Source organism: Uloborus diversus, chromosome 2, assembly GCF_026930045.1.
Source record: "Uloborus diversus isolate 005 chromosome 2, Udiv.v.3.1, whole genome shotgun sequence".
In the NCBI taxonomy this organism is placed as follows: domain Eukaryota; kingdom Metazoa; phylum Arthropoda; class Arachnida; order Araneae; family Uloboridae; genus Uloborus; species Uloborus diversus.
Window position 1 is genome coordinate 156,190,911 of NC_072732.1, and position 19,077 is coordinate 156,209,987.

General features: G+C 34.1%; 1 protein-coding gene across 1 annotated transcript in view; it reads left to right on the top strand.

Moving 5' to 3' along the window:
• The window catches only part of LOC129216106 (microtubule-associated protein RP/EB family member 1-like), a 51,168-nt gene that overhangs the window by 10,398 nt on the left and 21,693 nt on the right, over positions 1 to 19,077 (top strand). Inside the window, exons 2-4 of the mRNA XM_054850259.1 lie at positions 6,101 to 6,252; positions 7,839 to 7,877; positions 7,964 to 8,070. Coding sequence (XP_054706234.1) covers positions 6,117 to 6,252; positions 7,839 to 7,877; positions 7,964 to 8,070 — 282 coding nt within the window. The 5' untranslated portion in view covers positions 6,101 to 6,116. The remainder of the gene's footprint in view (positions 1 to 6,100; positions 6,253 to 7,838; positions 7,878 to 7,963; positions 8,071 to 19,077) is intronic.

Genomic DNA, 19,077 nt, shown 5'->3' on the forward strand with positions numbered 1-19,077 from the left:
AACGAAATTCTGTTTGACTTATACCAACTGTTCATAAATGTTAAAAAATGTCTACAAGATTTCTTACTGTAAAACAAGCTGTGGCTTATTTAGAGACATTGTCAGATTCGGATTTGTCAAATGTAGATATATGCCAATTACCACCTGATGAACCAGGCAATATCACTGAGGAAGAAGACATTCTAGAAGACGAGTTACAACCTATTACACCAATTGATGTATGTGGACAGGTGGACATTTTTTCCGCCAACTCTCGTGAAAATTTAACAAAAAAATCGGAGGAAGAACAAAGTCTGAAATCATTAGATAATAAAAGTAAAAAGCGAATGAAAACGGAAAAAAAGAAAAAAGTTAGGATTACCAGGAAATAAAAGTAGAAAAAGAATGAAAATGGATTTAACTTGGGAGAAGAAAGCTAATTTTCAGAAACTGATTCCGTCAGAAAGTATTGAACCGCTTCGACACATATTTCCAAATATGATGGATTTATCTCCAATTGATTTATTTTTTAAAATTTTACATTTGCAGTACGTTGAACACTTAGCAAATATGACAAACTTGTATGCATTGCAAAAAGGAGAATCAATAGATGTTGACAGAGATGAAATCCTACAATTTTTTGGTTTTTTGCTATCAGGGGTCTGTCCAGGATTTTTCACAGGGTCCGTTTTTTGTGAAAAATCAAATAATTTTGTGAAAAATGAATTAATTTTGTGAAAAATCAAAAATTTTCGCAAAAAAATTTTTTTTTTTAAACAAAATTTTGGAATTTAGAGATGGCACAAACTGCCAAACTGCATCAATTAAACTTAAAGTTGAGTGTTTTCCTCTTCTATTTCGAGAAAATCATTCTGGGGTGTTTTTCTGATATTTGGCGGGGGGGGGGGGGGGCATCGCTCTCTCAAGTATCAATATTTATCTACCATTTTTTTGTTAAAATTACTTTAAATACTGTACAGAAATATATTATACTAGAAATATTTCTGTACAGTATTTAAAATAATTGTAACAAAAAAATAAATAAAATAAAATTCAGAACAGGGGGTTCAGCATTTAACTTTTTGACCCAAGACACTCTTAAAAAGCACAGAATTTCGTTTAAAACTTATAAATTCCGCGATTTTAACAAAAATAAAAAGATGTTTTAATTGTTTACCTCTTAACAAAGCGTACATATCATCAAAAATACGAAAAATCGGATTCCCATAGCGGATGCAAAGAGATCGCAATTCTCAAAGTGAAGACATCAAAAGTATAAAAACGGCTTGTAAAAGAAATATTTTTGATAAAATTATTTTAAAATTTCATTTTAGAGCCCTATGATAAACATTTCATTAATATCTGTGGACACAGTTGACGCAAAAAAAATTAATAAATAAAATAAACCATCTATTCAGCATTTTAATTTTTGACTCATAACAGAAAATGGAATTTTGCTTTAAAAACTTGAAATGAGAGTTTTAACAGAAATAAAGAGACTTTTAATTTATTTGCATCCTAATAAAGCGAAATTAGCTTGAAAAAAGAACAAAATATGATTCTCATATCGGATGTTAAAAGATTGCATTTTTCAAAATGTAGACATCTAAAGAAAAAAAAACGGTAATTAAAAGAGTTTATTTAAAGTTAATCTTCCTTGTTAGTATCGAAAAATCAAAACTCATATAATTTTCTCCCAAAATAACAATTAAACATAGCACCACACCGCACCGTAAAAATGTTGACCATCTGGTAAAATGATGAGAATATTTTCTAATCAAGTCATTATAAAGGTTCAATGCCAGATGCTAAGTGGTGATAATTTTAAAGTTGGTAACCCTATCTGAAGCGATCATATTTTCCCCCCACCCTTACTATCACTTTGCAGTTCTAAGTTCATTTCGCAGATATATATTATTATTGTTAATTAAATCATGAGCGGAGAAAAGTGCTTACCAATGCCTTTTCAGAAAAGTTTATAGCAACACCGCTGCTAATTAGGTGTGATAAAACAAACAACCATTATATTTATTTGGCAGTAGCAATTATTTATCGCTTGCAGGAACATCGCAAGAGTGCCAATTTTTTTTTTTTTTTTCAAAATTAGCCGATTTTGTATAAGCGGATCCCTCTAATTTGACTTTTAAAAAAAATCCAAAAATTATCGGTTTATACCCAGAAATATGCGTTATTTTGCTTTTAGATTTGTTCTTTCAATAAACAATTTGAAAGATCCAATCTTGTTTATCAGAATTTTGTGAAGGGTCCGTTTTGTTTGATCGGGATTTTGTGAAAGGTCCGTTTTGTTTGATCGGGATTTTGTGAAAGGTCCGTTTTGGTTGATCGGATTTTTGTGAAGGGTCCGTTAACGGACCCAAATATCCTCTGGCCAGACCCCTGGCTATTGAGTGGGTACCATTCCGTTCCTTCTGAAGATATGTATTGGAGCAGTGCAGAAGATACATATGTGCCAATTGTACCAACAGTTATGCCTCGAAATCGTTTTTGAAAAATAAAAAACTTTCATTTGATGGACAACCATGAATTAAAACAAAATGACAAACTTGGAAAAGTATACCCTATTTGCGAAGAATTGTGTAAAAACCTTCAACAATTTGGTGTATTTCATGAAAAATTGAGCATAGATGAATCTATGGTTCCCTACTACGGTCGGCATTCATGTAAAATGTTTATTAGAGGAAAACCAATAAGATTCGGCTTCAAAATTTGGATGCTGTGCTCTCCAAGTGGATACCCATATTCCATGGAGATCTATTCAGGCAAAAAAGAAGGATCCCCTGATGTGCAATTAGGATCCAGAGTTGTAAATGATCTATTATCAGTTTTGACTGACAGGTCTAAGCATGAAGTATACTCTGATAACTTTTTACATCATATGACTTAATTTCTCAGCTATCAAAAAAAGGTGTACGAGCAACAGAAACAATTCGTGAAAACCGAACTGGCCATTGTCCACTGAAATCGAAAAAAGCCCTTTCTAAAGAAGATCGAGGAAATTTTACTATCGATCTGATGGATCAGTGTACATGTGCAGCTGGAATGATATGCAGTGGTTATAGTATCATCTAATTGTTATACACATGAGCCACTTGCATCTGTAAAACGTTACTCAAATGAGCAGAAATGCAAGATAGATGTGCCACAACCTCATCTAATCAAGAGATACAATGAAGGAATGGGGGGTGTGGACGTCTTGGATAAACTTTTAGGGAGCTACAGACCTCATTTGAGGAGTAAAAAATGGTAGTGGAATCTTTTTAGTAATGCTCTGAATATTTCAGTTGTAGCTAGTTGGTTACTTCATTGTGAGTTACATGAAGTCAAGATGAAGCATTTAGAGTTCCGAAGAGAAATAACAACTCACCTCCCAAGAAGAAAAGTGCAAGTGGAAAGTCATCCAGGGCCTTGTCATTTACATAAACAATCAAGAATGTCTGACGGACATTATATTGTATCTGAATCCCAAGGACGTTGTGCGGTGTGCAAAAAAAATACGACTAAGAAATGTTTCCATTGCGACAAACGACTTCACCAGCAATGCTTCCTTTCATATCATAGGCATTAGATATTTCTGTATTGGATTTTCTGAATTCTGGTATGTACATAAATGCAATTTAAAATATAATTTTTTTCGTAATAAAGTATGCTAAGATAAAAAACCGCATTCAAAACCTCTTAGTTAAAAAAAAATTCTCTGAAAATAAAAACTTCATGCAAAGCGCCAATGTTCCAAAAATGGAACACACTGAAAAACATAGTAAAAAAAATTTTTCTGGAAATTTTATTTTATTTCTGTATTTACTAGACATAAATAGACATAATTTCAAAAAATTACTCAAATTTGATCTTTCGTCAATAGTTTGGCGGTTAAACGGTTTTAAGAAAGCAAGTAAATCAAAAATAAGACTTAAAAGCACAAAAATACTTAATTATATGATAAAATACAATAAAAATACTGAAATTAAAGCAGTAAAATAAACAATTACAGTAAAAAATCACTTATCTCAGGAGCAGCAAAATATCACCCCAGCAACACTAGCGCCCTCTATCGGCGTATCCTCTATACTATACTATATACTGTACAGAAATATTTCTAGTATAATTTAACATAATGTAGAATGGTAGATAAATATTGATACTTGAGAGAACGATGATGCTTCCCCCCCCCCCCCCCCCCCGCCAAATACCAGAAAAACACTCCAAAATTATATTTTCGACATAGAAGAGGAAAACACCCAACTTGAAATTAATTAATTGATGCAGTTTGTGCCATCTCTAAATTCTAAAGTTTCGTTTTAACATTTTTTTTTGCGAAATAATTTGATTTTTCACAAAATTACTTGATTTTTCACAAGAAACGAACCCTGTGAAAAATCCTGGACAGACCCCTGACATATCAATTGATTTCAATCCATTTTTTAAAAAAAACGGATCGCAAACAGTTTCTGAGCTTCCTAATTTAACCTAAAGTCGATGAACATGGCCTAAAATTGCATTTTTAGGTTTCAATTTCAGGAAATTTTCGTTGAGATCCACCCCTCTACCTTTCTCCCCATAGTATCTAGAAAGAAATTGCATTTTTAAAGCTAAAAGTTTTTAAATTTTTGATCCATGCATGATGCATGGGCAGAATTCCAAGAAATTTGGTGGGAACTAGACAAAGGAGAAGTGCTTTTTGTTTGATTCTAAACAGTTATGTTCTCCGAAATTGTATCTGCTTTAATTATACAAAGAGAACGAATGTTTAGAAGACGGAGATAGAGGAATATTTCCCTGCTATAGGGAAAAAAAATCATTGTAATGATTCTTTATTTTGTGTGTCTATGACTATACATCTGTAATACACCAGATGAGAGGCGCCTTGTGCCGGGTGCCCGGGGTGATTGCCCCGCTCCCCCTCCCCCCCATATGGACGGCACTGGGCTAGAACCAGCCTAGTAGGGCCCAGAGCCTGTTGCTGGGCATCACATTTGTATTAAAAAATATGTATTGACATGTGTCAACCATGGCTCCACCAACTTTCCGCTTACGCTTAACAGGCCTTGACAATTTTTGACTTTTCTGTGTTAAACCGATGCAGCTCATGTATCCACCAATCAATGTCACTGTTTCAAAATTTGTTTATTTTTGATTGGACGTCGTACATTTTGACCATAAGAGGCGCCACAGGGAACCCCTGCATTCAACAATCAATGACATAGTAATGGAAACAGGGGTGCCCTGTAGCATCCCTTTGTTGCCATGGGTTTCAGCAATTGCCTGGGGCTATAAGAATTAAGTGGGGCCATGCATCGACGCATTGCATAATAATAAAAAGCAACATCCGTGGACTATACACCACTGCAAATTATTTCTTACTTTTTGTTTTAGCATAATTAAGTGATTTATTTCATTCACATTGGTCAAACAAAAAAAAAAAAGTGGGAACATTAGCAAAACCAAGAAAAACTGACAAATATTGCATCACGGGAGGATTTACACAATTTCAGAATCAGAAACATTCTGAAATCTGGAAAGGTTGCAGCCTTGAGCATACCGGATTTTGGGCCTCCGGCATGCCGGAAAGTTCGAATTTTCCGGCATGCTGGTCAACCTTGCTTTTTTCCGGCATGCCGGATAATGTGGGGTAATAGGGTAAAAAAATTTTTCAAAATGACGCATTCAGTCTTAACTTTTAAAAAGGAAAAAGTGTAAAAAAGAAAATTAGATATTATATTTATTTTAAACAGGAAAACAAATGAAACTCAAACTGAAATTTTATTAAAGCATATTTAATGTTTTTCAGAGGAAGGAAAAAATTTGAAGAATTCATCTATAATTTATCAGTCAAAATTTCTACTTTTGCTAATTTGACAAAAATCTATTTTTGCTGGGTAGAAACTTTTTTACATGATTTTTTCCCACCTGTGGCGATAATATGCCAACTCTGCATGTGATTATCTAGTCATTTAAAATTCCTTTTTTTTTTCAGTTTTAAAAAGTGTCAAAACATTTACCAACTTTGTAGGAAACTCCGTAGAGTTATGTATATTTTTTTATGTATTCACTTTTTTCATGAAATTTATTTGCATAACTTCAATGTAAGCCTTCGTTCTCTTAGATAAATATACAGCAAAATGTCTGAGCCACCTATTTGTGTGAATGTGTATTCAACAAGCGCAACTTCTGACAATCTCAGTCGACATGAAATGCTTAATTGGGTAAATGAATGTCTTCAAAGCCAATATTCAAAAATTGAAGAATTGTGCACTGGTAAGAATTATTTTAATACATTGTTGGTGTTCTTGATTAATGAATCAACTGTCTTAATTTTGTATATGATTGAATGATTTTAAGTGCAGAATCTAGACATACAGAATTCCTATGGTTAGCGGATAGTAGAATGGGACCGAAAAAAGGATATTTTCGAGAAGCAACTTCTTATAGCAAAAAAACGTTGTGTACTGCCATCCTAAATATGAGAAAAATAATTTAAAAAAATAATATTAATGTCTTCTGATCGCACATTGGCAGCAAAGTTGTAAAAAATGGTCAATTTTCAAATATTTTTATAAAAATCCAAATGTTAAAATTTTTTGTTCTAAAAACCTTTAAATGCTTTTTTTTTAAACTCTTTTCTTATATCTTTGAAAACATTTACATTCTTTTGAAGTTTTTAGTTCGCGCATAAGCCACAAAGTTACTTGAAATTAACCAAAATTCGATGGTTTTAGCTTATTATGCACAATACAGTATGTCTTCTTTTAGATCCCAATTATATAATTTTTACAATAAATGTGTATTATACAACTTTTGGCTGGAAATGCAATTATATTTTATTGCATTAACAACCCAGAACCCATCAGAAGAGGTGGTTGCTTTTTGGTTCTACCCTGCTATTCACATGAAGAGTAGTTAAGAAAAACTATGAAAAGATAACCCTTCCTGCCTCCCTCTGCCTACGATCATGTTTAGTAATGGTATGAGATTTTCTTGGCTTTGTTTCCTTTTACAATGCTTAAAAATATTTTTTTATCAAATAAAGAAAAAGTTGTTTTCGGTTTGAAAGCTTCCCGCGAGCCCGAAAAATCTGTTTGTGGGTAGTAAGTTGGAAAGGCCCTGATCTAGACATCAAGTGATGATTATGTTAAAGAACCAATTAGTTGATAGCAGTTTTGACATAATTAAAGTAGTCTTTCAAAATCTCGTTTTTTTTCTTCAATACTCGTTCATTTTTGTATCTAAAATAAAGTATGAACCCTGATAGCAATTTAAATTAGAAATTGCAATATTAATTTTAAAAGTACTGTTATCATCTCACTCTTAGAGACTTATCATAAGTTTTCATTCAAACAGAAAAAAATCAAACTCAAACGTTGTAAGTCATATCATAATTAAGTTAGAAACTTTGAATGGATTCCATACTGTGCAGAAAAACTGATGCTTTGAATTGATATGTAATGTGTAAGGATTTGTGTAGAAATGATGCTTAAATTTGAAAAAAAAAAAAAAAAACTGTTGGATATTTTTTGAACTAGTCTCTGAACACACCCTGTAACTGAAATAAACCCCATAAACTGAAATTTTCTGCAAAATCATACTGTTGGTTTCTACGCAAAAAAAGGACAAACACCAAAACATAATTTTGTGTACAGTCCAACCTGGTTAATACGAACTCAAAGGAACCTTTAAAAATCCATTGGTTGTTTTGTCTGAAAAAAATGAGCAACAAGCAATGGTATTCCCAAAGATTGTTCGTCTTAGCAGTAATTCGTTTCAAGTGTGTGTTCGAATTAACGAGGTTTGACTATCAAGATAGATATGTAACACTTATTCATTTTTTTAATACTCTATTTTAGGGGCAGCCTATTGTCAATTCATGGATATGCTGTTTCCTGGTAAGCAATGTCAAAGTTCCAAGTCTCTTGAATAGTGAATTGCATATTTTGATTGTCATTTCATAGCTTCTTCTTTATTTTTAAAGGGAGTATATCATTAAAGAAGGTGAAGTTCAAAACAGTTTTGGAGCATGAATATATTCAGAATTTCAAGTTATTACAAGCAGCTTTTAAAAGAGTCGGTGCTGATAAGGTACAGAACAGATTTAAGTTCTATTTGTATAGAATAATTGCAGTATACTGTGATATTGTTGGAGGGGATTGTTGGTACAAAAAATTTAAGTGTGTAACACGTTAGAGTTATAAAAGTAATGCTGTGTCATTTCTAATATTCACTTGTGTCTCTTACCCTGTCAGAACAACGTTAAGTGCATAGATACCCAGACTATGTTATTGTTTTTGTTTGGCATGATAAAAAAGAGCTTTAGAATGGTAGAAAATTTCTTGGCATTTTAAAAAGTGAAAAGAGTAATCTTTTAAAATTTTACTTCAAAAGATTGACAAAACATCATCTTGGATTGAGAAATTACTGAGTCATTGTAATTCAAATGTAAAAAAGAATGTAATGAAAATTTAGAATATATGAAATTCAAAATAAAGAAAGTACCGTATTACCCAGCATTTACCGGCATGTCGCAAAAAACTGAGGTTGACCAGCATGTCGGGAAATTCAAATTTTTCAGCATGCCAGATAATTCAAGGTTTATTTTGCAACAAAACAAAAGTAAATTTCCCCATCCAGTTCCAATCAGAAAGCAAACCACTGCAAGGAGACAAATTAATAAATCCCGAACATAACCTTCTTTCAAAAAAAAAAAATGTGTATTGCATATAATATGTGCTTGTTATTTATGGTTGGTCGGATTTAATTATATGCCAAGAAAGTAATCAATTCAGAAGCAATCATTGTTACTGCAATTCGTTCATATTTTTTTAAAATAAATAATTTTAGGTTCCTTTTAGAGAGATATGTTTAATTTTTATTTATTGTATAGCTATGGTAAATTCTTTAGCACTGGTTTAGGAGCGTTAACTTACTGCTTAAATGTTGCCTTAGCTTGAATTTAATTTTATAAAACTATTCGTTTTTTGAAACTGTATTTTTCTTGTTAAATAACAAATGACATTATTAGTAAATATTTTTACAAAATTAAACTATTTATTAATACTAATGAGATATGTATAGAACTTATATTCATTTTTAAGCTGAGCATGTATTTTTTATTGTATTAATTTTTTTCCTAACCTCGATTTTTCCGGCATGCCAGAAAGGACCAGGCAAGTGTTATTGAAAATCTGGTGACCCCTGAATTTTGCGGCATGCCGGATAATGCGGTAATAGTAATACAGTATATTTTCAGTAAACTATATTCTCATGCATAGTTTTTTCGACTAGAGTCGCTTAAAGAGTGATATACATTTGTTTTAATTTGGTTTTCTATAAAACTTTTGATGTTACCCTAACACATAGCCTAGCATATTGTTACATAAATGAAATGTAATACTATAGTACTTATTAGTGATGGGCATAATCGAGTTCTCATAATTGAATCACTCGATTATTCAAGATCATTCGAGAACTCGATTACCACTTTTCGAGTTCTCGAGCGATGAACATCTCTAGTTCTCGATTGTCACTTTCTGAGTGCTCGAGCGATCAACTGCTCGAGTTCTCGCTTTGAACTTCTCGAGATCTTTAGTTCTCGAGATGTTGAGTTTTCAAGATGTTGAGTTCTCGAGATGTCAATCACTCGAGCAATGTATTTTTCGACCGATTTGATAATCGAATGAACCTCTCAATATAGTTGACTTCTGATAGGTGTGCTCACCTAGAAAGGGAGGGGGGGGGGGGTCATGGCGTAGTCTGTGCCATTGTCATTTTTAGTGGCGGTGTTTTAAGGGGTATTTTTCTTTTTTTGGGGGGCTCTGCGATATTGAGGGGGGTGCGTCTTTGACCTCAGGGGGTACCCCTGCTTCTGAAGCGATTCAGTTGCAGGGGCAGATCCGTCATTTAGGGGGTCAGAGAACTGGCTTTGAAAAGTTAATGATTTTACTTATGAATGGGCATTGTTTTTGTTGTCTTCCGAAAAAATTTGCATTGAACCCTTCACCCAGAAAAATTTGGAGTGAGTAACGGGCTGCGCTGCGGTGCTCACAGGGGAGGTGGGTCATGGCACAGACTACGCCATTGAAATTCTTAGTGGACGTTAGTCTTTTTTAGGGAGTATCCTTCTTGAGGGGGGGGGGGGTCTTGATTTTAAAAGGTGTGCCAGCACACTTGAGAAATAGATACCCGTGCGATCTAAATGGTGTTATTATCAAATAATTGTTTCTCGAATGTTTCATTCGAATATTGTTATAATTGAATGTATGCTGTCGAATGCTTGATTATCAAATGATCCTTTGGGATGCTTTGGTAGTCTAATGATATGTTTGGTGGAAGTGAAGGTTAGGGGCGCTAATAAGGTTCTAACTTGAGAGACATTAAAATTATATTTCAGGTAAAAAGCGGAATACTTAAGTGTAAAACCTGAGGGGACGTCTTCCCCCTTACGTCCACCTTCAACTATACCATTGGGTAATGATACAAGTGTAACAGGTGTTAACAAACGTTTTAGAGTCCAAATATACACATTACTGCAGACACGTGTTTCGGGGTTTCAAGGAACCCTTTTTTTTCCACGCAAAAAATTGAGATTGTGGATGCAGGGACATTACTGGATGTCTTTAGGGACCATTCATTAATTACGTAAGGATCTTGAAGGGGAGGAAGTTGAAAAAATGTCTATATTTGGGGGGGGGGGAGTTCAAACCCATTCTTTTGCAATATTTTCCAAGTCGATGTTTTACATTTGAAATTGTGCGGTCAAGTGATTTGACAGGGATTATATATTTCATTTGTGTCTGGAAAATAAATAACGTATTAGGATAAGCTGTTTTTAATTTGTTTTACAGAGGATGAATAATGTTAAACATAATAAAACAATCGCACTATGCATGGCATGTTTTATTTTTAATTAGTATTGCATCATATACAAAAAAATGTCGAAAAAACGTTCAGTCTAAATTCCTACTTTCTAGTAAATATTTAATTACACAAAGAAGTTCAATTTAATAATAGTGAATTTAATTTCGATTCCAGTGATGTTATATTCGTTATTTTATTATTTTGAAATACGAAATGGAATCTTACGTAAGAATAGGGGGAGAGGTTTGAAAAATCTTCCGTACCCTTACATGGGGGGAGGAGGGTCAAAAATTGCCAAAATCATCCTTACGTAACTAATGAATGGCCCCTTACATGCAAAAGCTTACTATTTTATTGTAAAAAGAGCACCTTAAAACTCCAAAACAATGTTTCTGCAGTGCTCTGTATATTTGGGATACAAAACGTTTGTTATTTCATGTTACTTTTCGGCACAAAGGTATTTATTTATTTCTTAATAAAACAAGTTTTACTTCTGTAATTTCTAACTGTAATTCCTTCCTATGGATGCAAATAAGTTTTGACACAAACTGTGGGATTGTAATTTTTAAGAGATTTTGTCTCTTTTGGGGGTATTGCTCTTGGGGAAGAGCTTCATAGGTGTTGCGCCTTCGCTCTTGGGATGGATAGATTTGGAATGGTTTTAAAATCGAATGATTGCTTTTCGCTTGCTTTATTCGAATGGGGTTATAGATGAATGTTTGGCGTCGAATTTTCGATAACTGAGAGATTTCATAATCGAACGATATTTTTCGAACGAAAATTGTTAATTATGAGCGGATTTATGGAGGGGCTTGCGTTGTGTGAGTGGCGGATACAACGGGAGGGTCATGGGGGTCATGACCCCCTCCCTCCCTAAACCTACAGTATCCGTACACATTGTGTTCAAACACTTCATGCATAAAATGTAAATGATGACAGTATCTTTTCATTTCATTAATTATTTTTCAAAGTAAATATTTGAACTACTACTTCGTTTCATTGCTCATGAAATTAATTTGCAATGTTTATCTCCAATTAGATGCTTTATTCCTGATCGATTTGATGCTTTTTATTGACTCCCAAACATGTTCAGGCATTTTTCGTATCAAAAACGGGAATTTCGTTCATGGGGGTGAAGAGGGGCTTTCTTCAACACGCCCCCCCCCCATAATGATTTTCTGTATCTGCCCCTGCTGTGATTCGGCGGTGAAATCTTGAAACAAAGGGTAGAGAAACGCTTTCCATACAGTTTTGAACTTGACAGTTATTAAGATTGAATATGTACAATTTTTATTAAAAAGTGAGTGATAATGATAATATGGGCGGGTCTTTGGGCGACACTAGCAGTTTTAAACTTGAGAGTTGTTAAACTTAAAAATATATTGAACTAGTATTGTACAAACTGTGTAATTGAGAATTTAAGGTGGTCTTAGCTCTTTTTCGGATTATTGTTTCTTAGGGGGAGGGGGAGGTGGAATTGTCATAAGAGGCTCGCCATTGCTCACAGGAACAGACGAACACCTCTGTCATTCTATAAGGTTTCAGAATCAAATAATTGCTTCTAAAGTGCTTTTTTTTTTTTGGATGGGGTTACTCAGAGAGCACACTTCGTTGAGATAAAGGTTTTAAAACGATTGTTAACGCTGTGACAACCATGTCAAAACGTTTGTGAAACGTTTTAACGCAATGTGTTTATAATGCAGTGCTGCGCATCCCCCCCCCCCCTGGCGATGACAATCATCCCTCAAATGCGACGAAGAACCCCCAGAGAACAAGAGCCCCCTAAAATAAGACGAAAAGCCCTCTTATAAGTTACCCTCTCCTCTTCAAAACTTCAATGGCGCAATCTGCGCCATGGATCCCCCCCCCCCCCCCCCCCCCCCGCCCTCTCTCTCGTATGAACCCTTGTATAATATATTGCCTGTTGCCGAATGTTCGGTTATCCAGCGTCTCGGATAATTTGAAAATCCAATACATTATCTGCTTTCCAGAGAAACTTGATAATCAATTTGTCCTTTTTGAGGACCAGCACACAGAAAATGAAGCGCAGCTACGAAACCTTAAATTCCGAAATGGGACTATCGCGAGCCAAAGCATTTTCAGCAGTTTTGCCTCAACACACTTTACAAAAAAAAAAAAAAAAAAAAACTCATAAAATCAGCAAATCAATTGACTCCAAATTTTTAAGTTGAGTAAATAATATACTAATCAACATTTATGAAAATATAAGGAATATGACAAAAAAAAACAGAAGCGCGTAAAACAAGAAAAACATTTAAATTCAACTACGCACGCAAAAATAAATGCTACGCACACAAGAAGTCACAAATATCTTGCATATGGAATTAGAAAAAAAAAAACAATCTGTATAAAATATTATTTTTATTAAAAAAATGGGTCAAAGAGTGGAAGCTAAAACTAATCCCACCCGACAATCTTCAATATTTCTTTTTAATGCATTCAGAAACATTTCAACTTCACTCCCTGCACTTTTAATTACATATTTGAGTCAGCGAATGAAAAATAAAAATAAAAAAGAGCGAATCAAGAAAGAAAAAAAAATAATGAACTTCAATGCACTTCAAGCCACACTTCTAACTTTCAATGCGCCAGGAATCCCAATCTTCTAAAAACGCAGCCAGAAATATTTTACCCTCCCACCTCATGTATCAGTCAGATTAATATAATTCTACTAACAAGAACACACACACACACACACACAAAAAAAAAAGCAATAAACAAGAATAAATGAGTCCTTTTGCGCAGAGCAACGATTCCCCTTGTTTAAATTATTAACTTCATGTTTGAGAGATCGAAACCGTTCGAAATAATCATGTGGTATCTGAGAATCATTACTTTAAATGCATAGCCGTTCGAATAAATCACTCAAAGTGAATGTAAAAAAATTAAAAATCGAGAAATCAACCCGTTACACAAATTGAGATGGAAGGGAGAGGGGGTGATAGCGTATCATTGCAATCACTCCGGGGAATCCCCTGAGGGCCACCAAGAGTCAAGGGCCCGTTGCCAGTTTTTTAGCCGCCACCCATAAACTTATAAATTTAATACTACTCCAAGCCGAGTCGTCCAAATGCCGGGCTCCTAGTTTCTGATAATCTAACAGTAGTGTTGACAAGCAATGAATACAATAACTTCTAAAAGCCAGGAGGGTTCGCCCCCTTATTATACCCCTAAATGATAAGCTTAATGGCACATTTCTATTTCGAGCGTACCCCTGCCAAAACAACTCGGAATTCAACTGTTCCAAAAGTTAAGGGTATCCCCCCACCCCCTTTCGCTAGGCGATATGTCGCACCCTATCAAATGTTACGGGGCATCCCGTCTAGACGACCCCCCCCCCCCCCAACTCCTGAAATGAGATTTAAAAATCTCTCAAAAAATCACTTCTAAAAATTTTAGTTTCGGAGGCTGTGCTATGGACTCCCCCCCCCTCCCGAAAATGAGATTTAAATAACCCTCTCAAAAAATTAGACCTCAAAATTTTAGTGGCCCACCCCTTCCGAAAATGAAATAAAAAACACTCTGAAAAAACCCGCCAATGGTGCAAGCTGCACCATGCATCCTCCCCCCTTTTAGTAAGCACTCCTGTAGCAGTAAACTCAGTTCTGGAAAAGCTCAGAAAATGAACTACTTGAGTACTCGATTCAAACGTCTCGAGATCTCGATTTGAAACATCCCGAGATCTCAATTAAAAACATCTCGAGAAGTCAATCGCTGGAATACTCGATTATTATGATCTCGAGAAGTCAATCGCTCGAGTACTCGATTATAAAGATCTCGAGAAGTCGATCGCTAGAGTACTCGATTATAAAGATCTCGAGAAGACACTCACTCGAGTACTCTATTCCGAAGATCTCGAGAAGTCAATCGCGCGAGAACTCGATTCCAAAGATCTCGAGAAGTCAATCGCTCGAGTACTCGATTCGGAAGATCTCGATTATCAATCGCTCGAGTTCTCGATTTCAAAAGATCTCGATTATCAATCACTCGAGTGATCGACTTGAAAAGTTCTCGATTATCAATCACTCGATTATCAGAAGTACTCGATTCCTGAGATCTCGATTATCAAAAGATCTCGATTATGCCCATCACTAGTACTTATTCATGAACCTTTCTACTATTACTACATGTGTTGCACAGTCCACCTCCAAAATAAAAAGTCAAGTGGTTCATGTTCAACAATCAGGTTTAAAAAGGAGAAAAAACTATGTTATCAATGTGTAGAAAGAGCAATTCTATGACTCAAAATTTCACTGTAGACCTCTTTGGATTTTTTAAAATACCCCTCCCCACCCTGTTAATTCTTGAGCATCACAGGGCCTCTGTGCCAAAAATGGTGAAGATCCAAAGTAAACTGGATTTGTAAAAGGAATATGCACATACAGCCATTTTTATCTGTAGGGAGAAATGGGACAAGTTGGTCCACTTTTTTACTTTTCATTTTTATTCATCAAAAAATTTAGTGAGCTGTTAGATTTTTACAGTACCTTTCACTAAACATTTCTCATCATCTCAGATTTTTTTTTGAAAGTGTGGAATTGTTTTACTTTTTTAATACTGATTTTTTAACTGAACCTGTTAAAAAGGACGTTGGACCACATTATGCAGGGCTCCCAAATGGTCCGCTTTTCATCCAAAGTACGTTTTTAAGGGTTAAGTCCGCTTTAGACCGCTTTTTAGCATTTTGGTCCTATTAGTCTGCTTTAATATTGTTTTTACTAAAAACTAAAAATTTAAAAGTTTTCCGTTACATTAAAAGATACTGTATACCCAAACATGCGGTTGCAGCGCCTTAACACTAGAAAGACGGCGTTTTGCGTATACCTAGAAAGACTAGCAGCGGTCACTTTGACCGCCATACTTAAAATAATAGAAATTTCCTCCTTTTGGGATTTTCAGCCACAGAAAAGATTTGTTTCATAATATCAAAGTTTAATTTAATAATTTAATCCTAATATAGTCTGCAAATAAGTCTCAGATAGCTTTTTTTTATTTTACGTTCGATCAAGTGAAATACACATGCTTTACACAATTGGCATTGAGAAAGAGGAAATTTGTACAAAAAAGAGGAAATTTTCTTAGCATGTAATAACTAACAAGTACTATAATCAACCATGCATTTGTTTGATTTAAAAAATATCTTAATATCGCAAGATACCGTACATTACTATCTTTTACAGTATTTCGAAATACTTATGTTATCACGTCACCTGTATATTAGTCATTAACAGTTTTTTGTTTGGAAGTTAGTGTGAAATTAAATTATGCGGAACTAAAACTACGAGCATTTGTTCTATTTTAATCTTTTTCCTGAGGTACTTACTTATTTATATGCAGCAAAATTGATCAGTGGGGATGACTTGGCGGAGATTGAAGAAATAGGAGTTCTGTTTTTGAAATTTTCTCCTTTTTTTCGGCGTCGGTCCCTTTTCACTCTTTCTTTCACTACTTTTTAAATTTTGAGCATCAGTTTTTATTAGCGAGGTTTCTTCTCATTCTAACTCAGAAGAACAATCCTTTTCTGCAAATCTAGGCTCCGAAAAATATTCGCAATAAATCTCATGAAAGCAAACTATTCTCATCGCTAGAAATATATTTCTCTTCAGATAAGTCAGACTGCTCATTCAAACCATAATCTGTTTTAGATATAAATCTGCAACAGTTTCAGGAGTTAATGTTCCTATAAGTTTTGCTTGTCAACGGTTCATCTCGACATCATGAAGATAATTATGTGACTGAGCACTTCATTATCACCGAAGAAAATAAACGTCAATGCTTCAAGCAAAGCACATGTTTTGGTGTACAAAACAATTCCAGCAAACATTTTTGTAATTTACCTGTTTATATTCCCTTTTTTTTAGACCCAAAGTAATTTCACGTGTCCAGTCACATGCTTTTCAAATTTACCTTTCCCAACTTTGCCCCCTGTGCAGATAGCAGAAAACTGAAACCATGCAACCAGCAGGTGTTTCGCATTTTCCTAACAGTTCAAAGAATTAAACCTGACAAACAGGTACTACTCAAGCTCAAAAGAACATTACTCACCCTGACAACTAACAATAGTCCATAGTACACACAACTGATAAGCGAAAAAAGAAGAAAATGGATGCATAAAGAAAGGTTCACTTAGCGGTCAAAATGACCGTAGTCAGTCTTTCTAGGTATAAGCATTTATAGCAACTATAATAATAATCCTAAAAGGAAAAAAATTACTGTTGTAAAATCTTAATAAATAGTTAGGAAAAGTCAATGAAGGAAAAAGAGTTTGAAAATTAAACACAGCAAATATGAGCATTTGAAAATCGTTTGTGGTCAAAATGACCGCTTCCGTCTTTCTAGTGTTAACCTGCCTTTCCCGTATTATTTCACTTCAGATTGATGTCATTACTCCTCCTTCAACCGTTGCAGCATGGAAATCCATTAAAAAGAGTTTTGGGGGAGGAGTTTCGAATCGCGGAGCAGGGTGCTACTGATATTTCTCGGAATTTCAGCCTCACGTTTACAATAACGAATAAACTTTCCGATCTTGGATCTCAATAACTCTAATACTCCTTTATCTCAAAGTTTTCATTGAATCCCAAGCTCTTGAGACTGTTGTGTGTGGAGACATTCCACAACTCTGAACGTTTTAGCTGGTCCGTTGGGACTTATTAGAGTTGTCGCGCGTTGACTGTAATCCTTTTGCAAATGAAATCAAAAGTAATCTTGTGGCACATGCGCCATTTTTTTTACAGGCGCATATGTTCCTAAATTTTAGGCCTTTGAAAAGTTTCTGAAAAAAAAAAAAGAGTTCATTTTTCAAGTGCTTGAAAGCCTTGAAAAAGTATGAAAAGTTTCTTTATTCTTGAATTCTTTCAAAAATCATTACAAGCAATCTAAAGCATACTTTAGATTGCTTGTAATTCTTTGAAAATATTTCATCAGTGCAATTTTCTGAACATATGTTCCATATGCAGTATCGCGAAAAATTGCTTTCTTGTTTGAGGTTTCAATCCTTTTGCATCTTGTAAATATTTTGATGCTTTTTACAATCGGAAGTTATTTTGACATGTGCTACCGTAGATTAGCTTATTTTTCGTTTAATTTCAATAATTAACGAAGGAATTAGTTTGGAAACCATGACAACATTGAATTTACTCGGACTTCGCGGAAAACTGCTTCTCGCGTTTGAAATTTCAATCATTTTGCATCTTGTGAATAATTTGATGTTTTTGACAGTAGGAAGCTATTTTGACATATACTACTTTAGATTAGCCTACTTTTCGTTTGATTTCTATAATTAACGAGGGAATTAGTTTGGAAACTATGGCAACTTGAACTTGCTCGAACTTCGCGGAAAACTGCTTCTTGCGTTTGAAATTTCAATCCTTTTGCATCTTGTAAATAATTACATGTTTTTGACAGTAGGAAGTTATTTTGACATATACTACTTTAGATTAGCTTATTTTTCATTTACTTTCAATAATTAACGCAGTACTTATTTTGGAAACTATGGCAACATTGAACTTACTCGAACTTCCCGGAAAATGAATTTTAGTGTTTGAAATTTTAATCTTTTTGCATCATGAAAATATTAAAATTATTTACCCAATCGAATGTTATTTTCCCAAATGCTACTTTAGATTAGCATGTTTTATGTTTAATTTAGTAGAAAATAAATAAATTTATTTTATGGGAAGTATGCCAAAATTTGAACTTTATTCGTGAAAATTTGCTTATCTGAACTTTCAACTATTTTGCATCTATTAAATATTTTTATATTTTTGGCAATTTGAAGTTGTGTTTTGACATGCTACATTACATTAACTCGTTTTAATTTTTATTTAAATAACTAAAAAATAATATTTTTTTGTTTTTAATTCAAATTTCTAGTTTTGCATACTTAATTTTAATTCCTATTAGCTTACTTTCGGTTATTACTGTTTTTTTTAATAGGGGGGGGGGGTATTAAATGTAAAAAATTGAGTGCATAATTTTTTAACTTTTTGTATTTGAAACAAGTTTGAATTATAAAATTTTATAAAGTTGAATTTATGTACATCATTTCATTGTCATGATGCCTGCTAAAGAGGGGAATTAGTCCCCCCTCCCTATAAAAGTTCAAAGCACTCATGGCCTTGCAATCATAGCATTTTTTTTTCTTTTCTAAATCTAAGCTTTGTGATTCTTGAACATATACTTTGAATATGAAAGTTGCAAAACTAAGCCTCA